At 42.7% G+C, this 25088-nt stretch overlaps 1 protein-coding gene across 6 annotated transcripts in view; it reads left to right on the forward strand.

Annotated features, from left to right (window-relative positions):
• The window catches only part of FADS6 (fatty acid desaturase 6), a 34095-nt gene extending 9783 nt beyond the window's left edge, over positions 1-24312 (forward strand). For all 6 annotated transcript variants that reach the window (XM_077257609.1, XM_077257605.1, XM_077257606.1 and 3 more), the window contains 5 exons: positions 834-1000; positions 3213-3393; positions 11917-12101; positions 19622-19801; positions 23128-24312. In XM_077257609.1, coding sequence (XP_077113724.1) covers positions 834-1000; positions 3213-3393; positions 11917-12101; positions 19622-19801; positions 23128-23277 — 863 coding nt within the window. In that variant the 3' untranslated portion in view covers positions 23278-24312. The remainder of the gene's footprint in view (positions 1-833; positions 1001-3212; positions 3394-11916; positions 12102-19621; positions 19802-23127) is intronic.
• The last annotated feature ends 776 nt before the right edge of the window (positions 24313-25088 follow it).

The raw sequence follows: 25088 nt of genomic DNA on the forward strand, positions 1-25088 counted from the left end.
CCTGTCTATAAAGATGAAACATGGCATGGATAGCACCATCCATTGCTGAGATATTAAGTTGAAGGTGTTCTGCCGGCCTTACGGTGTTGTGAGTGAATGTGTTATGTTTGCCTCATGATGGTGGATTTAGATGATATGCGTTATGCTTCTTGTGAGATAAATAAACTCATCAATGACTTTACTGGTTTTGGATTCCAATATTATGCACACTGTGGTTGCATTGAATATTATTTTATGAAATTAGGGCTGGGAAGAGCTGTACATATTGTTCTTCCATTGGATTAGAAAGTTAAGAAACAGTGTCTACCTCATGATGGTGGACTTTGATTTATATGTGTGATGCTTCGTAGGAGGGACATACACTCTCTTCTATGCCTTTCGAATTCCAAATTAATAAGATTTGTTTTACGAGCGCGCAGGAAATCAATACAGCACAGTCTTGTATGGTGTACTCAGGACTTCTCCTTTATTAGCACATGTAGGCACTTTAAATAGGGTCACGGACAAAGGAAAAGTTCCCTCCAAACTGTGAGCCAATATGAAATTTGGGGGTTTGAATAAAAATGTGAAACTTCCCCACCCATCAGTGTTATTTGATCAGCATAACACAGGGGTTACAAGACCAGATGGATACCATAGTCAGAAAATTGACTCTGTTCTCTTACATTCTCTTTCTATAATCAATATAGCAGTCTATTTATTAGCTGCTTACTTTATTTTTAATTCTTTATATTGAGTTCTACATATTATCATCTTATTGTTTTTCTGGGGTGTAAAACTTTTTAGCTGAACTTCTTATTTCAGGCTATAACATGCTCATATTCCTTTTACAGGTTTCCTGTGCCTGAGATGCCAAAGCCTTTTATTATCTGCACTGGGCATCGTTTTCCTTGGACTGGCTCATGCCGTCTTCTCGGTTAAAGGGAGTCATATGGCAACTCATCGCACACTGTGCCAATCTCGCACTTTGGGCAAAATTTGGGCCACATTCTTTGTTGAGGTACAGAGAATAATTTGAAAATAAATATATATTGAGTTGTGATACAAGTGACATGAAATAATTATCTGCAACTGTTAATGGAAGTGTTTGAGTGTCAGACTTAAAGGGAATCTGTCAGCAGGTTTTTGCTATGCAATTTTAGGGCAGCATGTGGTAGGGGCTGAGACGCTGATTTCAGCAATGTGTCACTTATTAGGCTGTATGGTGTTGTTTCAATACAATGAGTGTTTTATCAGCAGGAGATTAACACTGCCTGGACCCTCGACTATACCTCACGTGCATCCTGGTCCGACTCCACCACCACCAATGATTAGCAGCTTACTGTCAACATACAATGTACACAGAAAGCTGTAGTGTGGACAGGGTTAGCTTTCTGAGCTCCGTTTCATTCTACATCTAAAATCTCTGTTTGTATCACAACTGCTGCATCGAGTAAACTAAATTATTATTATTATTATTTATTTATATAGCACCATTAATTCCATGGTGCTGTACATGTGAAAAAGGGGTTACATACAGCGTTATAGATATCGTTAACAGTAAACAAATTTACAATGACGTACCGGGGAGAGGACCTTGTCCTTGCATACTTACATTCTTCTGGATAATGGGGAAGAGACAGGAGGTCAGTGTGCTGCAGCACTGGTGGTGGTGAGGTGGCAGCTCTGGTGGTGGTGAGGCGGCAGCTCGGGTGGTTGGTGAGGCGGCAGCACGGGTGGTTGGTGAGGCGGCAGCTCGGGTAGTTGGTGAGGCGGCAACTCGGGTGGTGGCGACGCGGCAGCTCGGGTGGTTGGTGACATGGCAGCAGCTCAGGTGGCTGGTGGGGCAGCAGCTCGGGTGGTTGGTGAGGCCGCAGCTCGGGTGGTTGGTGAGGCGGCAGCTCGTGTGGTTGGTGAGGTGGCAGAATGGTTATTGCAGGCAGTAGGCTTTCCTGAAGAGATGAGTTTTCAGGTTCCATCTGAAGGATCTGAGGGTGGTGGATATTCGGGAGAAATCTTGGAGTTGTGTGAGAAACGAATAAGTGTGGAGGAGAGTAGGAGGTCTTGGGAGGATCGAAGATTACGCGAGGGAAGATAGTGGGAGATTAGTTCAGAGATTTAGGGAGGGGACAGGTTGTGGATGGCTTTGTAGATCAGTGTTAGTAGTTTGAACTGGATTCGTTGGGGAATTGGGAGCCAGTGGAGGAATTTGCAGAGGGGTGAATCAGGGGAGTAGAGAGGAAAGAGGTGGATTAGCCGAGCAGCAGAGTTGAGGACAGACTGGAGCGGTGCAAGAGAGTTAGCGGGAAGGCCACAGAGGAGGGTGTTGCAGTAATCGAGGCGGGAGATGATAAGGGCATGCACAAGAGTTTTAGTAAATTGTGGGCTGAGGAAGGGACAGATTCTGGCAATATTTTTGAGTTGGAGGCTACAGGAGGTGGCAAGAGTTTTGACGTGCGGTTTGAAGGACAGTGCAGAATCAAGAGTTACCCCGAGGCAGCGGATTTCAGGTGCAGGAGAGAGTGTGATGCCATTTACCATAATAGATAGATCAGGTAGGGGGGATACGTGAGATGGGGAAAGATGATGAGTTTGGTTTTGTCTACATTGAGTTTTAGGAAGCGAGGGTTGAAGAAGGAGGATACGGCTGATAGACACTCCGGAATTCTGGACAGAAGAGAGGCGACATCTGAGCGAGAGAGGTATATCTGAGTGTCGTCCGCATATAGGTGGTGCTGGAAGCCATGGGACTTTATGAGTTGTCCTAGGCCAAGGGTATAGATGGAAAAAAGTAGAGGCCCTAGGACAGAGCCTTGAGGGACTCCAACAGAGAGAGGGCGGGGTGAGGAGGTAGTGTGGGAGTGGGAAGCACTAAATGTGGGGTCGGAAAGGTATGAGGCAATCCAGGACAGGGCAGGGCCTTTGATGCAGAGGGAAGAAAGAATCTGTAGCAGTAGGCAATGGTCGACTGTGTCGAAAGCAGATGACAGGTCGAAAAGGAGGAGGATGGAGAACTGTCTGTTAGCTTTGGCTGTGAGTAAGTCATTAGTAATTTTGGTCAGAAGAGTTTCGGTGGAGTGGTGGGGGCGGAAGCTACATGATACATCGTTGTAATCAGGGTCTCTTTCCTACATTATGCTGCTCTCAGATGAAGTAGCAAAAATCTGGTAACAGATTCCCTTTAAGTGCCCCTCTAATATTACATTGCTACTTACACTTACCTGTATTTTAAGGTGTGTTCATGTATACCAGTTCACTGTGGAGATGAAGGACATGTCAAACTACATCATGGATACACCAACATTATTGGTCTCGGAGATTCCAGCGTCTGGAAAGTTCCATATCTTAGCTGTGGCATTTACATGTTTGTGGCACCACTTGCACTCCCTTTCATCACAGTACTTGTTGGATTTAGTAAGTACCTATCTACCTGCTATATCTGTTAAGCATACAACATGGTTGACAATAAGGCATAATCTTGTAAGAATTTTCTTTTTTTTCATAATGAGAAATATGTGTGAATTTATAACATTTTGTAGCATATGTAAGGAATGTGACATTTTTATTCAGCAACCTGTCGATCCCCTTTTTCTACCTATAGGCCTAGTGTAAGGCTAAGTGCACACATTGCAGAATTGCCGCAGAAATTTCCGCGGCAATTCCGCAACTCCTGCCGAGGGTATATCGCATGCGGAATTGGCATGCGTTTTCCCGCTAAACACTAGCATTTTACAAGCGATCTGTAGCATCGCTTGGAAAACTGATTGACAGGTTGGTCACAGTTGTCAAACATAGTGTTTGACAAGTGTGATCAACTTTTTACTATTGATGCTGCCTATGCAGCATCAATAATAAAAAGATCTGTTAAAAATAATAAAAAAAAAAAAATCATGATATTCTCACCTTCCGGTGTCCCTGGCAGTCTTCCCGCTCCTGGCGATGCTCCGGTCCCAATAATGCATTGCAGCAATGATCTCAGATGACGTAGCGGTCTCGCGAGACCGCTACGTCATCACAGCTCATTTTCGCAATGCATTATTGGGAACGGAATCATCGTGAGGAGCGGGAATGCTGCGAGGGACGCCGGAAGGTGAGAATATCACAATTTATTATTTTAATTATTTTTTTTTAACAATTATATGGTTCTCAGGACCTGGAGCAAAGTCTCCTCTCCTCCAACTAGGGTACCAACCGCACATGATCAACTTTTTTCCCGCATGGTGGGCATAGCCACATGCGGAAAGTAAGCGGATCAATGCATTCCTATGTGTACTGAATCCCCGCGATTCTGCACAAAGAATGAAAACGCTGCATTTTTTTCTGGAATGCTATTCCGACGCGGAAAAAAACGCAACATGTGCACAAAAATTGCGGATTGCATTCTAATAATAGGATGCTTAATGTATGAGGTTTTTTTTGCGGTCTTATCGTGTTTTTATAGCGAAAAAAAATCAAAAATCCTGAACATGTGTACATAGCCTAAATGTTCAAAATCAGCTTCAGTTGTTACAAAACTGTTTGAGTAAAATAGGAGAATGTGAGATGATGGTATAGTCTTCCGCTGTCTGTATGTCAGATTCATGCTGATTGGTCAACAGCTGATTGGGCAGATCCCAAGCACAGTACTCCAGATCAACAAAAAAGGCTGCCCATTCTGCACAGTTATAGGGTAGCAAATATTAATTTACCATTGTTTCCTCTTATTTGAGCTTTGCAATGTGTGAGGGCACCTTAAGGAGTAACTGTTGTTTTATTGTATTTTTTCATAAACCAATGGTACATATGGAAAGAGGAAACTTTGTAATATATCTTAGAAAGATCTGTTTCTCTTTCCTACTTTCTCAAAATCCACAATTTACAGTTTAAATCTGACTTCATTGAATACAGACTTTCATATTACTTAAAGGGAACCTATCACCCCGTTTTTTTCGGTATGAGATAAAAATACTGTTAAATATGGCCTGAGCTGTGCATTACAATAGTGTAGTTTGTGGACCCCGATTCCCCACCTATGCTGCCGAAATACGTTACCAAAGTAGTCATTTTCGCCTGTCAATCAGGCTGGTCAGGTCGGATGGGCGTGGCTTCTTCCCCCAGATATTGCGTAGTTTTCCGTTGGTGGCGTAGTGGTGTGCGCATGTCCAACGTCCCCAATCCTGCACGGGGGGGTGAAAATAGCAGCGATGTCCGTTATTCCATTGGTGGTCGGTGGGCGCGGCCATCTTCCTTTGGCCGCGCGTGCGCAGAAGCGGCGCTCTGCTGGCCGCGGCTTCAGGAAAATGGCCGCCGCGATCTCCATCTGCGCACGCGCGGCATCCCGCGGCCATTTTCCTGAAGCCGCGGCCAGCAGAGCGCCGCTTCTGCGCACGCGCGGCCAAAGGAAGATGGCCGCGCCCACCGACCACCAATGGAATAACGGACATCGCTGCTATTTTCACCCCCCCGTGCAGGATTGGGGACGTTGGACATGCGCACACCACTACGCCACCAACGGAAAACTACGCAATATCTGGGGGAAGAAGCCACGCCCATCCGACCTGACCAGCCTGATTGACAGGCGAAAATGACTACTTTGGTAACGTATTTCGGCAGCATAGGTGGGGAATCGGGGTCCACAAACTACACTATTGTAATGCACAGCTCAGGCCATATTTAACAGTATTTTTATCTCATACCGAAAAAAACGGGGTGATAGGTTCCCTTTAAATAGAACTAGAACTGTAACTGGCATTTCAGGAGAACTTGCAGCAGAATGTTTGTGTCGGCCTATAGCTCCTCCCTCCTCTCCATACAATTTTAAAAGCACCAACTGTCTTCTCCTATATCAGTAATGGGAAAATTTACTGTATCTTTACTGAATACAGATTTTAGCCATTAATTGTAAATGAACGATCAGTCCAGGAGAAAGAAGCACATTTCTCTAATAAGATACATTACAAAGTTGATTATTTTCATTGGTACATCTATAATGCACATCATTGTACTATGCTCTGAGTTGGTTCCTGACTCACATTATCTTCTATTGCTCACCTTCTTTTATGAACTTATATACGCTTTATCGTCACAATAAATTGGTCACTAAGTAGTCAATGTATTTTTTTTTAATAGGGTACTACCGACTTTTATACATGTGGACAGTTATGTAAATGCTTAGTAGTCATCATGGTATGCGGTTTGCATACTTTGAACATTTCTCCGTGCAGTTGACTCATTGCTGAGACTTAGACAATGATGGCGCAAATTGCACAATATACATAGACACGTGATGGATACTACATGTAATAAATTACTGAAATAGTAATCATTTTCATTTTTATCCTAATTCCAAAATCCCCCCCCCAGGGGCGGACACAGACTGCTTGGGGCCCCTGTGCAGGAAATGTGCCTGGGCCCCCCCTCCTTTTAAGGCGACAAAGCTAAGGGACTGTGCTATACATAAGTGAGTACACTTTATACTAAGGGACTGTTAGACATAACAATCGATAATAATGTCTTCCTCCACCTCCCCCTGTTCTTAAACCCATTATAAATCCCCCGCATCCCATTATTGCCCTCTCCCCCACCCCCCATGATTGACCTCTTCACCACCTCCATTATTGCTTTCTCCCCCACCACCCCATATCACTGCCCATTCCACCACCTCCATCATTGCATCCTCCCCACCACCCCCATCATTGTCCTTACCACTGCCACCATCATTCCCTCCTGCCCCACCACCCCTATCATTGCCCTCTCCATCAACCCAATCATTGCCTTCGGCCCCGTCACCCCCATCATTGCCCTCTCCTCCACCTACACACACACACAGCACCATTCACCTCTCTGCACACACACACCTCACCTCTGCTCACACAGTATCCTGAAGCCGCACCATCACTGGCAGCTTCCTGTCTCACACAGCCGTGGCGCTAAATGATGATGTCATTCAGCCGCTGCTGTGTGGCAGGAAGCAGGATGGATCCATTCCCTGCTGCGCCGCTGCCTTTTTCTCTTGCAGGCAGCGGAGCTGCAATCCCATGATGGCAATCTGGCCAGGGGCCCCCCGGAGACGGATAAACTGGCCAGATTGCCCTCATTTTTAGCCACCCTGCAGGCAGGGATGGTTTTAGGCAAAGTGGGGCCCTAGGCAAAGTTTAAAATGGGGCCTCAAATCCTAACATATTGCACATCACACAGAAGCATTTCTGTTGTATTTACAAGCGCTGGGTTCAGGCCACTAAAGGAATGTGATCGACAATACTGAAGTTGTTCAACGCTTGTTTCCCGGCCTCTTTACACCGTCTGAGAAAGAATGATGGGAACAGAACAATCACTAATAGATCACTAACAGATCATCATACAGTATCATGTTACCAGCAGCACACCTACAGTTTACAACGGCGATGTGCTGCTGAGAACAATGATTTCTGTTCCGGCATAACCAATCCAATCAATGGATGAATAGGCTGCATTTTACTTGTTTAGTATTCATATAGTATAATGTATTCCCCATAGTCCTTGATACAGTATAATGCAGCCCACATATAGTATAATGCAGCCACCCCATAAAGCATAATGCAGCCACCCCACAGAGTATGATGTAACCCCGATGGAATATAATGCAGCCACCCTCATATAGTATAATGTAGCCCCCCCATAAAGTATGATGCAATCACCCCTCATAGAATATAAATATAATACAGCCCCCCATAGAATATAATACAGCCCACCTCCCCATAGAATATAATGTAGCCCCATGAAAGAGTATGATGCAATCCTCCCTCATAAAATCTAATACAGCCCCCATAGAATATAATACAGCCCACCTCCCCATATAATATAATGTAGCCCCCATAGAATATAATGCAGCCCCCCATAGTATATAACACAGCCTTCCCCATAGAATATAATGCACCCCCCATAGTATATAACACAGCCTCCCCCATAGAAGATAACGTATAATGTACCACCTTAGTATACAACAAAGCCCGCATAGTATACAGCACTGCCCGCATAGTATACAGCGCAGCCTCATAGTATACAGAGCTGCCCGCATAGTATACAGCGCAGCCTCATAGTATACAGTGCAGCCTCATAGTATACACATCAGCCTCATAGTATACAGCGCAGCCTCATGGTATACAGCACACAGCCTCATGGTATACAGCACTGCCTCACAGTATACAGCACAGCCTCATGGTATACAGCACACAGCCTCATGGTATACAGCACACAGCCTCATGGTATACAGCGCAGCCTCATAGTATACAGCACACTGCCTCATAGTTTACCACGCAGCTCTCCCCCCAGAATGGCCCCACAGTCCAGTACTCAGTTATGGAGTAAAAAAAAACAACAATCAACACAGCACACTCCTCACCTCTCCTCGTGCCCGCGCTGCTTCCAGTTCCTGCTCCTGCCGGCACACAGTGCGCGGCAGTGTCTGTCAGAGGCAGAGCGGGGAATGGTGAGAGAGGGAGCGTCAGCTGACGCTCTCTCCTCCATCATTGCTTTGAACTGTACCGGCAGACGCCGGTATAGTTAAATGCGGCGGGGGAGTCGGCGCTGGCGGCAGGCGGGCCCCCTGCCTCACAGGGGCCCCATAGCAGCTGCGTGATGTGCCGCTAGCTGGGGGCCCCTGGGGGAGCGAGGAGCTAGGCAGCTGCCTGCCCCTAACGCCGGCCCTGCCTGCAGGGGCCCCTTGGAGCCTCCGGGCCCCTGTGCAGCTGCACAGGTTGAACAGGCGGTATGTCCGCCCATGCCCCCCCCCAATGCCAACCGATTTCTCTTCCTCTTCTCTCCATTGAGACCATTTAAAGGGGCATTCTCAAATTTGAAAGTTATCTTCTATCGATTGGACAGGGGATAACTTTCCAATTGCTGGGGTATGAACCAGGAGTGGGGATCAGTAATTTCTGCTACTGCACCGTTTACTTTAATTGGGACCTCTGAAGATTGCCGAGCGTTCTGCTTAGCTGGTCTTCGGCACTCCCATTAGAATAAATTCAGCCAGGGTCCCAGTTCTTGGGATTGCTGTGGGCCATGGCAATCATGGCAGTCAGAAAGTTATTCATTATCCGGTGGATAAAAGATCATTTTCAAATTTGAGAATACACTTTTAAGTGCACACAAGCCGTCACATGAGTGCCGGAGGAGGGAGTGTAAAAACAGCAAAACTCTGAGCGCACATTACAGACTGTGAAGATTCTGAATGTTACAGTCTGTGTCAAATTTTATGCAGGACATGGACAATACTTCAAACATAACATATATATATTCTCCAAACTATTCTTAACAAATATATTAGGATGCACTTACTTGCATCTATATGCTAATTGCATATTGTGAAAAAATGCGACTCAATAATGCATTGCATAACAAGAGGAACCTGAGTCAATGCTAATTATCAAAATTATGAAACCTTTATTTCGACCAATTAATCTCACATTAGATGTAAAGAGTCTTAAAAGCAACATACAAAGCATAAGGTGTTTAGAAATATAGACTCTGGGCTAGTGGCAAAAAAACCAAATTAATGAGTGCCAGTCACAATATCAAAGCACAGAGGGTAAGTAATAGATGCAGTTGCTGCTATAGACAAAGTGTCATTATCAGGCAGTTGGTGGCAGGTTAAGTCAGGGGATATTAGGGATCCATTAGGATTACAAAAATGAATGCCCACATAGGTGCTAATGGTCCCTAACACATGTCCCAATCACATGGCCCCAATAAGACAACTTCAAACTACCACCCACCCTACCTGCCGCAATAGAAGCAATAAGTAACAAAGATGAAATACTATTAACCGTCATTGTGCAAAGCGTGTGTCCTGGGACTCACTCCCCGATGTACGTTTCAGTCAGTTTTTCCTTCCTCAGGGGGCATGGCTTAAGGGGTCAAATGTCCCTGCATTTGTATCCGACCTCTGCGGTCATCTGAACAGGAGGGACCAATCGGGATTAACCTATTGTGCAGGCGCACGATCGCCGAGCCGCTCACTGCCGCACACCGCAACCACCAACTCAAACCAGATCACGTGGGACGGCCGGTGCCTAGCCGTCACCATGCAAACAGGTACATGAAAGGCGATGTTGGTGCGCCCGGAGAGTGGACAGGAGAGGACCTCGCGCATGCGCACAAAACCAAGCCATAATTTCAAACATAAAGGAACATTTCCCATTGCACAATTACTATCATATAAGCTAGATGTGCATTTATTTATATAAACTATATGCTCCTGTATTACCATGGAATACATATTAAAGGAACGCTCTCAGTTATAGATCCAGTTCGCATAATTGTGAGAACATAAAAACATGAGCCAAAAAGGCAAAGTCCATTAATATTTCATAGTATAATTAGATCCATTCATTTAGTCCAGAAAGAGTCTTGTTTCATTTATGTTGGAAAAAGCTTGGATAAGATGTCCATAGAGATATTACAAAAAGATTCATCCACATCAAGGATACAACTTGGAAGTATATACAGTAGATGTCATAGGCAGATGTTAATATAATTAGTCACTAAGAAAAAAGAAAGAGACACAACTAGTGAATAGACAAAAGTTAAAATACAAAATAAAAGCCATAAAATAATCAGGTATGATGAGGAAGGCAGCAAGGACAAAAAGAGGCAGAGGGATATTGTATACATTGTCTTATAGAAATGAAGCAAACCCTTGTGATTCATTGAGTCTATTTGGAGACATAGTCCCCAAAATGGTAATCCATATGCACTCCTTATGAGCTAACAGGTGCTTGATATCACCACCTCAGATCCCGCACTGAACATGCTATATGCCTCTAACCATAAATGATTTGGGATTACTTTGGTGAAATAATTTATAGTGCCTCGGTATTGTTTTTAAAATGGTCAAATCCGTGGCTGTAGCTGCTGCTAAAATATCCCGTTCATGCTCTCGCGTACGTGTTCCTAGTTGGCGTGATGTTAGGCCAACATATATTTTTGGACAGCCGCATGTAGCATAGTATATTACCTGTGCAGTGGCACATGTAATATGTTGTTTGATATAGAAGTCCCGTCCATACCATTGGCCGAAGTGAAGATAGTATTTCGCAGGATATTCCTGCAGGCCATGCAGTTCCCACAGGGAAAACATCCCAGTGGTGGACCGCGGGAATTAAAAATGTTTTTGGTTACTGGGACATAATGACTGTGAACAAGGATATCGGTTAGATTTTGACTTCTTCTTGCTGTCATCAGTGGATATTTAGATAAGAAACCTGATAGAACAGGATCAGTCTGCAGGACGTTCCAATGACGTTATAGGCATTCTCTCATCTGTACCCATTGTCCATTAAATGTTGATATAAATCTAATTTGGTCCTGTTCGTTTTTAGTCTTTGTCTGGGAATGTAGGAGTGCAGCGCGATTGCTTCTTTTTGCCCTCATATAGCCCCGCCTAATACATTTATTACTGTATCTGCCACCAATTGCCTGATAATGACATTTTGACTGTAGCAGCAACTTCATCTATTACTTACCCTCTGTGCTTTGGTATTGTGACCGGCACTCAATCATATGGATTTTTTGGCACTAACCCATAGTCTATATTTTTAAACACTTTATGCTCTGTATGTTGCTTTTAAGACTTTTTAGATCGAATGTGTGATTAATTGGTCGAAATTAAGGTTTCATAATTTTGATAATTAGCATTGACTCAGGTTCCTCTTATTATGCAACACTTCAAACATTTTTGCTACTGAGATACTTATATTGAAAATGGAGATAGATGTCTAAACATTAATTTGAATGTTGTTATTGTATCTGCCATTAGTATCTCTTATGTTAAAGACCAATACAAATTCTGTATATTAATATGATAAAGAACCCTTTCCTGGATTCATAAACTGTCCTTTGTTCTGCATAAAACTGATGTCCCCTGGTCTGTTGTAAATGAATAAATATGAAAACTTAATTCTTTCTTTTTATTTGCAGAATATGTAACTCGGATGTCATTATTTCCAGCACTGCGCAGTCTCTTCTGGATTGTCTTTGGTCTGTGGAGTAACTTTCAATTGCTAATCCATGTCTCAGGCTTGAGTTATTCATCAGCGCTTGGGTGCATGTACCTCTCCAGGGCTCTGTTAGCCATACCATTTATACATGTCAATATATTTCAGGTAATATTCAGAATATATGGATCAACATCAACATATTATATGTCTCATGAAAAAACACCAGTGATGGCTGCCTTAAAGAGAACTCATCACTCGACTTTTTTTTATTTAACCCCTTTCTGCCATTAGACGTACTATTCCGTCCATGTGTGGTGGGCCCTACTTCCCAAGGACGGAATAGTACGTCCAGAGCGATCGGCCGCGCTCACGGGGGGAGCGCGACCGGGTGTCAGCTGACTATCGCAGCTGACATCCGGCACTATGTGCCAGGAGCGGTCACGGACCACCCCTGGCACATTTACCCCGGCACACTGCGATCAAACATGATCGCAGTGTTCCGGCGGTATAGGGAAGCATCGCGCAGGGAGGGGGCTCCCTGCGTGCTTCCCTGAGACCCTCGGAGCAACTTGATGTGATCGCGTTGCTGCGAGGGTCTTTTACCTCCTCCTCCCTGCAGGCCCGGATCCAAAATGGCCGCGGGGCTGCATCCGGGTCCTGCAGGGAGGTGGCTTCAGAGCGCCTGCTCAGAGCAGGTGCCGGGAAGCCTCCCTGCTGTGCATGTCAGTTCGCTGATCTGACACAGTGCACAGCAAAGTGTCAGATCAGTGATCTGTCACTTTACTGTGATGTCCCCCCCCCCCCCCTGGGGCAAAGTAAAAAAGTTAAAAAAAAAATTACATGTGTGAAAAAAAAATAAATTCCTAAATATATAATAATAAAAAAAAATTTGGTTCCAATAAATACATTCCTTTATCTAAATAAATAAAAAAACACTAAAAGTACACATATTTAGTATCGCCGCGTCCGTAACGACCCGACCTATAAAACTGTCCCACTAGTTAACCCCTTCAGTGAACACCATTAAGAAAAAAAAAAAAAAAAAAGGCAATAAACAACGCTTTATTATCATACCGCCAAACAAAAAGTGGAATACACACGATGAAAAAGACGGATATCAATAACCATGGTACCGCTGAAAACGTCATCTTGTCCTGCAAAAAACGAGCTGCCATACAGCATCATCAGCAAAAACATAAAAAAGTTATAGTCCTCAGAATAAAGCGATGCAAAAATAATTATTTTTTCTATAAAATAGTTTTTATCGTATAAAAGCGCCAAAACATTAAAACATGATATAAATGAGGTATCGCTGTAATCGTACTGACCCAAAGAATAAAACTGCTTTATCCATTTTACCAAATGCAGAACGGTATAAACGCCCCCCCCCCAAAAGAAATTCATGAATAGCTGGTTTTTGGTCATTCTGCCTCACAAAAATCGGAATAAAAAGCGATCAAAAAATGTCACGTGCCTGAAAATGTTACCAATAAAAACGTCAACTCGTCCTGCAAAAAACAAGACCTCATATGACTCTGTGGACCAAAATATGGAAAAATTATAGCTCTCAAAATGTGGTAACGCAAAAAATGTTTTTGCAATAAAAAGCGTCTTTTAGTGTGTGACGGCTGCCAATCATAAAAATCCACTAAAAAACCCGCTAGAAAAGTAAATCAAACCCCCCATCATCACCCACTTAGTTAGGGAAAAATAAAAAAATGTAAAAAATGTATTTATTTCCATTTTCCCATTAGGGTTAGGGCTAGGGTTAGGGTTAGGGCTAGGGCTAGGGTTAGGGCTAGGTTTAGGGCTAGGGCTAGGGTTATGGTTAGGGCTAGGGTTAGGGTTAGGGCTAGGGTTAAGGTTAGGGCTAGGGTTAGGGTTAGGGTTAGGGTTAGGGCTAGGGTTAGAGCTACAGTTAGGGTTGGGGCTAAAGTTAGGGTTAGGGTTGGGGCTAAAGTTAGGGATAGGGTTTGGATTACATTTACGGTTGAGAATAGGGTTGGGATTAGGGTTAGGGGTGTGTCAGGGTTAGGAGTGTGGTTAGGGTTACCGTTGAGATTAGGGTTAAGGGTGTGTTTGGATTAGGGTTTCAGTTATAATTGGGGGGTTTCCACTGTTTAGGCACATCAGGGGCTCTCCAAACGCGACATGGTGTCCGATCTCAATTCCAGCCAATTCTGCGTTGAAAAAGTAAAACAGTGCTCCTTCCCTTCCGAGCTCTCCCGTGTGCCCAGACAGGGGTTTACCCCATCATATGGGGTATCAGCGTACTCAGGACACATTGGACAACAACTTTTGGGGTCCAATTTCTCCTGTTACCATTGGGAATATACAAAACTGGGGGCTAAAAAATAATTTTTGTGGAAAAAAAAAAGATTTTTTATTTTCACGGCTCTGCGTTATATACTGTAGTGAAACACTTGGGGGTTCAAAGTTCTCACAACACATCTAGATAAGTTCCTTGGGGGGTCAAGTTTCCAATATGGGGTCACTTGTGGGGGGTTTCTACTGTTTAGTTACATCAGGGGCTCTGCAAATGTAACTTGACGCCTGCAGACCGATCCATCTAAGTCTGCATTCCAAATGGCGCTCCTTCCCTTCCGAGCTCTGCCATGCGCCCAAACGGTGGTTCCCCCCAACATTTTGGGAATTATCGTACTCAGGACAAATTGGACAACAACTTTTGGGGTTCAATTTCAACTGTTACCCTTGGAAAAATATAAAACTGGGGGCTAAAAGATAATTTTTGTGGAAAAAAAGATTTTTTATTTTCACGACTCTGCGTTATAAACTGTAGTGAAACACTTGGTGGTTCAAAGTTCTCACAACACATCTAGATAAGTTCCTTTGGGGGTCTAGTTTCCAATATGGGGTCACTTGTGGGGGGTTTCTACTGTTTAGTTACATCAGGGGCTGTGCAAATGCAACGTGATGCCTGCAGACCAATCCATCTAAGTCTGCACTCCAAATGGCGCTCCTTCCCTTCCGAGCTCTGCCATGTGCCCAAACGGTGGTTCCCCCCCACATATTGGGTATCAACATACTCAGGACAAATTGGACAACAACTTTTGGGGTTCAATTTCAACTGTTACTTTTGGAAAAATACAAAACTGGGGGCTAAAAAATATTTTTTGTGGAACAAAAAGGATTTTTATTTTCACGGCTCTGCGTTATAAACTGTAGTGAAACACTTGAGGGTTCAAAGTTCTCACAACACATTTAGATAAGTTCCTTGGGGGGGGTCTTTTTTCCAATATGGGGTCACTTGTGGGGGGTTTCTACTGTTTAGGTACATTAGGGGCTCTGCAAACGCAATGTGATGCCTGCAGACCATTCCATCTAAGTCTGCATTCCAAATGGCGCTCCTTCCCTTCCGAGCTCTGCCATGCGCCCAAACGGTGGTTCCCCCCACATATGGGGTATCAGCGTACTCAGGACAAATTGGACAACAACTTTTGGGGTCCAATTTCTCCTGTTACCCTTGGGAAAATACAAAACTGGGGGCTAAGAAATAATTTTTGTGGTAATTTTTTTTTTGTATATTTTTACGGCTCTACATTATAAATTTCTGTGAAGCACTTGGTGGGTCAAAGTGCTCACCACACAACTAGATAAGTTCATTAGGGGGTCTACTTTCCAAAATGGTGTCTCTTGTGGGGGGTTTCAATGTTTAGGCACATCAGTGGCTCTCCAAACGCAACATGGCGTCCCATCTCAATTCCTGTCAATTTTGTATTGAAAAGTCAAACGGCTCTCCTTCCCTTCCGAGCTCTTCCTGGCGCCCAAACAGTGGTTTACCCCCACATATGGGGTATCAGCGTACTCAGGACAAATTGTACAACAACTTTTGGGGTCCAATTTCTTCTCTTACCCTTGGAAAAATAAAAAATTGGTTGTGAAAACATACTTTTTGTGAAAAAATATGATTTTTTATTTTTACGGCTCTGCATTATAAACTTCTGTGAATCACTTAATGTGTCAAAGTGCTCACCACACATCTAGATAAGTTCCTTAGGAGGTCTACTTTCCAAAATGGTGTCACTTGTGGGGGGTTTCAATGTTTAGGCTCATCAGTCGCTCTCTAAATGCAACATGGCGTACCATCTCAATTCCTGTCAATTTTGCATTGAAAAGTCAAACGGCGCTCCTTCCCTTCCGAGCTCTCCCTTGCGCCCAAACAGGGGTTTACCCCCACATGTGGGGTGTCAGCGTACTCTGGACAAATTGTACAACAACTTTTGGGGTCCAATTTCTTCTCTTACCCTTGGAAAAATAAAAAATTGGTTGTGAAAACATAATTTTTGTGAAAAAATATGATTTTTTATTTTTACGGCTCTGCATTATAAACTTCTGTGAATCATTTAATGGGTCAAAGTGCTCACCACACATCTAGATACGTTCCTTAGGAGGTCTACTTTCCAAAATGGTGTCACTTGTTGGGGGTTTTAATGTTTAGGTTCATCAGTGGCTCTCTAAATGCAACATGGCGTACCATCTCAATTCCTGTCAATTTTGCATTGAAAAGTCAAACGGCGCTCCTTCCCTTCCGAGCTCTCCCTTGCGCCCAAACAGGGGTTTACCCCCACATGTGGGGTGTCAGCATACTCTGGACAAATTGTACAACAACTTTTGGGGTCCAATTTCTTCTCTTACCCTTAGGAAAATAAATAATTGGGGGCGAAAAGATCATTTTTGTGAAAAAATATGATTTTTTTTATTTTTATGGTTCTGCATTATAATCTTCTGTGAATCACTTAATGGGTCAAAGTGCTCACCACACATCCAGATAAGTTCCTTAGGGGTCTACTTTCCAAATTGGTGTCACTTGTGGGGGGTTTCAATGTTTAGGCACATCAGGGGCTCTCCAAACGCAACATGGCGTCCCATCTCAATTCCTGTCAATTTTGCATTGAAAAGTCAACTGGCGCTCCTTCGCTTCCGAGCTCTGCCATGCGCCCAAACAGTGGTTTACCCCCACATATGGGGTATCGGCGTACTCAGGACAAATTGTACAACAACTTTTGGGGTCCATTTTCTCCTGCTACCCTTGATAAAATAAAACAAATTGGAGCTGAAGTATTTTTTTTGTGAAAAAAAGTTAAATGTTCATTTTTTTTAAACATTCCAAAAATTCCTGTGAAACACCTGAAGGGTTAATAAACTTCTTGAATGTGGTTTTGAGCACCTTGAAGGGTGCAGTTTTTAGGATGGTGTACACTTGTTTTTTTTCTATCATACAAACCCCTAAAAATGACTTCAAATGAGATGTGGTCCCTTAAAAAAAATGGTGTTGTAAAAATGAGAAATTGCTGGTCAACTTTTAACCCTTATCTAACTCCCTAACAAAAAAACATTTTGGTTCCAAAATTATGCTGATGTAAAGTAGATATGTGGGAAATGTTACTTATTAAGTTTTTTGTGTCACATATCTCTGTGATTTAATTGCATAAAAATTCAAAGTTGGAAAATTGCGAAATTTTCAACATTTTTGCCAAATTTCTGATTTTTTCACAAATAAACGCTGGTACTATCAAAGGAATTTTACCACTATCATGAAGTACAATATGTCACGAGAAAATATTGTCAGAATCACCGGGATCCTTTGAAGCGTTCCAGAGTTATAACCTCATAAAGGGACAGTGGTCAGAATTGTAAAAATTGGCTTGGTCATTAACGTGCAAACCACCCTTGGGGGTAAAGGGGTTAAATTTAGTAGCTCCTCTAAATGCTGCTGTTTTACTGATTTTGGAAGGTTTTTTTTCTGTGCCCTATCATTGAAAAGTTATGCCCCTCACCTGTAAAGAAGCAAATTTTCTCTTTAACCAACTGGGCGTAAACCCCCCCCCCCCCCGAAGATCTGTGTTAGGCTGGGGTCACACCTGCAAGTGTGATGCGAGAAACTTGCACGAGTCTCACGCATCAATACCCAGCACTGCCGCCAGCACTAGGACCGGAGCGTGCGGCTGTATGTATTTCTATGCAGCTGTGCGCTCTGGTCCGAAGTGTCGGCGGCTGTGACTGTAATTGATGCGAGACTCATGGCAGTTTCTCGCATTACACTTGCAAGTGTGACCCTGGCCTTATACGCCCACTTGGTTGAAGGAAACAATTGGATTATTTTTACAGGTAAGCATAACTTTGGAATGAAAGGGCACAGAATAAAAGACTGTTCTAGAATCAGTGAAACTGCGGCAATTGGAGGAGGTGCTCAGTTTAAATGTAAAAGATCCAGTGAACAGCCCTCTTTAAGTCTACATGAGGCATTTTCAGATCACGAGATTCCAGACCTCATTGTTAGTGCACACTCGTGCAGGCTGCAACTATAAAGCCGACGGACTGTGCAACACTTTTGCGCATGTCTAAAAAAGACAAAATTGGCCCAGTTGGCTTCACTCAAATGAATGACTCCTTCGGAGTTCCCGTCGAAATATAGATCCAATAGACAAAACTCCTCCAGCCGAAAATCTGTGTAAAAAATAGAACACTATTCCAGTGTGATTAAAAAATGAATGACATGTTCAATTTCATCCAGCAATGTAGTATAAAATTCCTACACGATTCTGACTGTAAACCAGCCCTTAGTCAGTTGATCCATGATTAAGGACTGGTTTACAGTCAGAAATGTGTGGGAAATTTATATTACATTGCTGGATGAAATTGAAGATGTCATTCATTTTTTAATCAGAATGGAATAAAGTCATATTTTTTTGCACAGATTTTTGTCTGGAGGAGTTTTGTCTACTGGATCTTTACAGAACTGTGTCTAGCAGGAGTGGCGTCCCGATGCCGAGGATCTCAGTCATACAACGGGGTAAGCTGGTCGTTCCTCTTTTTGTTCCCATCAGAATACAGTCTTTCTGGGATTCCGACAGAAATTACAATGTAGTGTTTGACAGAAAGCACTGTATTAACAAGAACCTATACTAAAGTGTTACTGTAAACAAGGGGTTGTAGATTTGCGGGGCAATGGTACGAAATATTAGGTATCTCCATATTATCGCAGAGTTGCTATTTATACAATACTCTTAGTATATTCCTGCAGGTTCATCCTCACACACACATTTAGGAGTGTAAGGAAAGAGCAGTTCTGGATTGTTTCCGTGTCCTCTTGTGGTGCCATTAGTTATTTATAGGAGGAGATCATACACAATTTATATAAGGGAACGGTTGAAATATAATCTCTTTTGCACATGGCTGTATTTGTAAAGCAGAGATGAAGGGCGTGCTTTAATTGTCTTGAACTAAGCTGTACATTAACGTCATTGCCTAACCCAAGAAGAGACACAAAGTGTATTGTGAGAGACATAAAGAACCTAATTGTATAACACACAGGAAAGACGAGAGACCTTTATATTTATAGATAGGTTCCAATAAAGGTTAGGAGGGAAGTGTTTTTAAGAAACCTAAAGGGTTTTCAGTTTGAAAAAAAACTTTAAATGTCTGTAAAATAGAAAGACATACAACTTACCCATATCGTAAAACCAAACACTTACAATCAGTGTACCAAAATCAGTATCAGTCCTGGATGCCAGCAGCTCCACTTCTGGTTTGTGCCTATACTTGACATTAGTCACCGTGCAATAAAGGAACTGATCATCATGAAGCTATTTATTCCATGTATAAATTTATGGATGTAAGTACCAAAACCAAATATTTATTTTTTATCTACACTTATCTTACAGCATATTGGTCTTCCTATGTTTTCACCATCAAACCGTCCACGTCGCCTCCAGCTCATGACTAATGCAGTACTAAACCTGTCCCGAAACAAAGTCCTGGACTGGACATTTGGACACTCTATTGTCAGTTGTCACATCGAGCATCATCTTTTCCCACATCTGTCCGATCATATGTGTCTTAAGGTGAGTAACAATTCCTTGTTGGCCATAAAACACAGTTTACAGTGTGTCACTGTGCAGAGATAAAGTACAATCGTGGCCAAAAGCTTTGAGACGGACACATTTAGGTTTTCACAAAGTTTTCTGCTTCAGTATCTTTAGAAGCTTTAGTCAGATGTTGCTTTGGGTACTGAAGTGCAATTATAAGTATTTAATAAGTTTTTAAACTTCTATTGTCAAATGCATCAAGTTTAGACAAAGAATCAATATTTTATTACTTTCTGGGCTCGCTCACAGGAGTGTCATTACCATTATCAATTTGTTCCTCTTGGAAGAGAGAATCATCACTCGTGTGAGGGAGCATCTGTGTTTTTGTTTGTCCCCCCACTTTTTGAGAATTCCATCACAGGTTCTCAATGGGATTGAGATATGGAGAGTTTCGATCTTTTGTTTATCGAGCCACTTAGCTATCACTTTTGCCTCTTTAATAGGTCCTTGACTCCTTATGTGATTGATCAAGCCCCATAGTAACTGCTGATAATGAAGACTTTAAAAAGGATATGGACACCTTCAGAACACCTTTTTTTACTTAAAAGAGATATTGTATGGGTTCACGCTTTCGGGTATCCACTTGGATACATTTGGCACAGGGGTTCTTTCAGCGTCAATGGATAACTGTCCTTTTCTTCAGCCAGAATAAAACAAAATAAATGTAGGAGCCTCACCAACCTAGGTATTCCCAGCAGCAGCTCAGACTTGTATTAAATGTGTTCACCAAACACCTCTCTGGCTCCAGCACACCTGTCTTTGCAGAGAAGACTAACCAGGAGCTATGCCTTTCTCTAGACTCAACAGACTTCACTGTGCTGAACTAACCCAGCTGCAGGGAATGGGACTGTAAACCCCGGAATGGATCATAGGATCAATTTTTCCAACCAAGGTTCTTTCAGTAACTCCAAAAATCTGGACTCAAAATTTAAATTTGCTTTCCTACTAAATATTAGGAATAAAATAATTTTTGCCGTTTTGTTTTCATTAAAAATGTAATCTATAGCCTTAGTGTTGCTCTGTGTATTACTGACTTCAAAATAAGTTACTGACACATTTTTGCCATACACATTAGAGGCTGGTTCAGCAAGGAGCCATCTTGACTGGGCCTCTCTTATATAGGAGTGCTTGCTGAAATGTCTGGTAGCGTTTTTTCTTTGGGAGAACAAAATGATGGGCAGTCCGAAATGTCTGACATGACAGATTCTTAACTCACATGACAATTATCAGAGCCCCACATATACATTAGACTGTTGGTCAAACTCATCAATGTTGGCGTATTCGTCCGACATTAGTCTAATGTGTATGGGAGGGCTTTAGTTTCTACATCCAACAATAAACAGGAAAACAAAGTCCCATATGGGGAAACAGAGCAGAACTTTTTTTCGTGAAAAACAATATTAAAAACTATATTTAGGCAAAAATACGGTACATGAATCAAAGTTCAAGAAAAAATGGACCTCTAAGGTGTCCATATCTTTAATGACAGAACCTAAACATGAGCTGTGGACTTGATCGGGAGATGCACTGTAATTGCCACTGGGTTAAGTTCTAACAAGACATAGGGCTATAGTTATGGAAGTTGTTCCATAGATACATGTGCCAATTGTTGAATTAAAAATATAATTTAAATGTAGTGTAAGGACTATGTATGAACCATGTATCTTTGGTAGTGAATGGGTTTGTATGAACACCAGTCACATAAAAGATGCTCAAGTTTAGGTTCACATCTATGTTAGAGGCTCTGATAGTCAGTGAGGTCCACCTGGCACCATTGTTGTCCATCATTTGACTGATCGGGCGCCAAGTTCTCTTGTTCGTAAAATAATAATAGAGCAGAAAATCACAATACTAGTACAAATGTGAGCTGTAAAAATCTATCTCCTCCCTTTTATCTTTTGTGGATAAATAATACGTCTATAATGTCATACTTTTAGAGGGACATTCATTATGAAAGAAATTTTTGAAGTCAGTTTTTACTGCAGCTGTATTACCAATAATTATGCTAAATCTCTCAAAGTGTTTGATAAATTTGGCGCATCTTTAGATATTACACTTTTGTCTACGACGGATTTTCCACACACTACGGCCGGTTTCACACGTCAGTGGCTCCGGTACGTGAGGTGACAGTTTCCTCACGTACCGGAGACACTGACACACGTAGACCCATAAAAATCAATGCATCTGTTCAGATGTCATTGATTTTTTGCGGACCGTGTCTCCGTGTGCCAAACACGGAGACATGTCAGTGTTCGTGGGAGCGCACGTATTACACGGACCCATTAAAGTCAATGGGTCCATGTAAAACACGGACCTCACACGGACATTCTCCGTCTGGGGTCCGTGTGCGTGCAGGAGACAGCGCTACAGTAAGCGCTGTCCCCCCCACATGGTGCTGAAGCCGCGATTCATATGTTCCCTGCAGCAGCGTTTGCTGCAGAGAAAATATGAATAATAGTGTTTAAAATAAAGATCTATGTGTCCGCCGCCCCCCCACCCCCTGTGCGCCCCCCGCTGTCCTGAAAATACTCACCCGCTCCCTCGTTGGCTGTCACTCCTTCCTCTCTGCCCCGCGCCTCCTACTGTATGCGGTCACGTGGGGCCGATCATTTACAATCATGAATAGTCGGCTCCGCCCCTATGGGAGGCGGAGCCACATATTTATGACTGTAAATGATCGGCCCCACGTGACCGCATACACTAGAAGCCGCGGCCAGACCAGGAAGCAGCGAGGGAGGCGGGTAAGTATTTTCTGAACAGCGGGGGGGCGCACAGGGGGTGGGGGGGCGGCGGACACATAGATCCTTATTTTAAACACTATTATTCATATTTTCTCTGCAGCAAACGCTGCTGCAGGGAACATATGAATCGCGGCTTCAGCGTGATGCAAGGTACCAGACGCGTGGGTACCACACGCTCCGTGTGGTACCCACTCGCCATACGGGCGGCACACGTGTGCCGCACGTATGGCCTACGTGAGTTCCCAGGCACACGGACACGGATAACTCCGGTACCGATTTATTCCGGTACCGGAATTATCTGGACGTGTGGGACAGCCCTACTAGAGTGAGCTTGCAACTTTTTAAAATTTCGTAATTCATAAATCTGGCTTTTCCTTGTTTTTGTGGCTAACTATTCCCAGATTACATTAATTTTTTAAAGTTATAAGAACAGCATAAAATAGAAAAAAATGGCACATTTTTGCCCAAAAATGGCATGCAAAAAATAAGCAATTTTTGTTATGTCAAAATGCTGCAAGAATGAATTCCCCCTCCATTATTGTTATATTTTTGTTTTTACAGGTAAAGCCTTTGGTGTCCAAGTACGTGCATGATCACAATTTGCCATATCACGAGGACACGTATATGTCACGTCTCCGCCTGTTTATGAGCAATTATAATGAGCTGATGGTCCTGGCTCCACCCATTGCTCATCTGGTGGAATTTCACTGAAGTCCATTTAGCTGACACTATACTCTGTGTACATGGCGCTTTACATTTCTTGGCTTTGTTTACATCCTGATATTCTGTCCCCACCGCAGAGGAGCATGAGTTGTCAAATATATTTGATATCTGTATAGCCAGCCTGGATATTAAACTTTGTCAACCATTAACTGAACTCATTATTCAATTTACAAATCATTGTTCTGGCAGAAGTCAGTGATCACTGTGTCATCAGGTCAGTGCTTCATAATAGTCAGATCACAGACGTCCATGGAATAACCGTGCAATGCACGTTACACAAGTCTGGAATGGTGGCCCGAAAAAAAAGGTAAAGAAGACTCTACTTCAATATTGTCTGAATTGTCAGAAGAAACGTTGGCTCTAGTTTGCAAAAAAGTACGAAAACTGGACAGTAGAAGATTGGAAATGGGTGATTTAGTGTGATGAGACGAATGTCGATAGACTAGGCTCTGATGGGTGCAAATGAGTTTGGAAGAAACAAGGTAAAAAGGGGCTAACGGACCGAGAAACTGAAGGAACTGACAAGTTTGGTGGAGGAAGCCTAATAATATGGCAGTTGGATACTTTACCAGGATCGATGATGGTCTTATTGCTGAGTTGTACGTGAGTATCCTACAAGATGAGTTAATTCCTACATTCTAGTGCAATGGGTATGAAAAGGACGATATAGTGTTCCAGCAGGACAACGATCTAAATCATATGTTGAGATAGTAGGAGAAATGGTTCAATGACAATGAAGCAGAGGTGTTGGATTGGCCGCCACAGTCCCCAGACCTCAACCCAATTGAACACTTGTCGGTAGAGTTGAAGAAAAAGCTGAATAAATAACCAAGTGAGTCGACCAGTATGAACCAAGTATGGGAACTTGTAGAAGAGACCTGGGATCAGATTTTGGTGGAGACATAGTTGAATCTGATAAAGAGCATGCCAAGAAGGAAAAATTTAGATTTTTCTACAGATACATTCTGTGCCTACAGACTACCCCACCTACAGCCCTTCACCCCGCAGCATTCATAAAGTCGAGAGGCTGGTGCACTCCTGAATCAAGATGTTGGGATAATCCCTTTAAGCTTAATATGTGATGAGATGTGATACTTTCTTATTGCCTCGAGTATTTAGCATTTAATTTATTTGCAACAATGCAGATATTTGGCGGATACTGCAGCACAAATTTTGTCAATACAATTTGTAATCTGGTGGGGTCAGTTTTTTTTAAATATTTTTTTTTTACCACAATTTACTCACCACTGCAACTTAAAGTGAACCTATTATGTCCTCTAATGCTATTAATCTGAAGGCTAATAGCATTCTAAAGCGGCTTGGCTGGCGCACTGGAAGCCTGACTACCGTGAGGAAATGAACTGTACTCCTCCTGCCAGTCTCAGGCTATCAGTCATGGAGGCGTGGCTACAGTCACCACTCTGTACATAGTGAGCAGCAATTGTAACCACGCCCCTAGCACTGACTGACCAATATGTGCCCTAAGTACCTCATTTTTAGAAGGATCTTCTAAAGAGCAGTAAGGCAGTTCAAATTTCATATATTCAATGTTTGCTTACATCCTAACACTTATAGAGTGCCATTGTATCCTTTTATTTGTATATTATTTAGTCATGGCAGCTTGTATCCTGTTCACACTTGTTTTTATTCTGTTCATAGGTGCTGGTCAGTTTTTGTTTTATTTGTAGTTTTCAAAAGTCCATCCATTAGACATACATATTATGTTATTTCATTACACTCAAACAATGCTACCAAAGTGTACATTATACAGCTAATAACAATGCCTACTATTAACGTGG

Source organism: Ranitomeya variabilis, chromosome 4 (assembly GCF_051348905.1).
Source record: "Ranitomeya variabilis isolate aRanVar5 chromosome 4, aRanVar5.hap1, whole genome shotgun sequence".
Taxonomy (NCBI): domain Eukaryota; kingdom Metazoa; phylum Chordata; class Amphibia; order Anura; family Dendrobatidae; genus Ranitomeya; species Ranitomeya variabilis.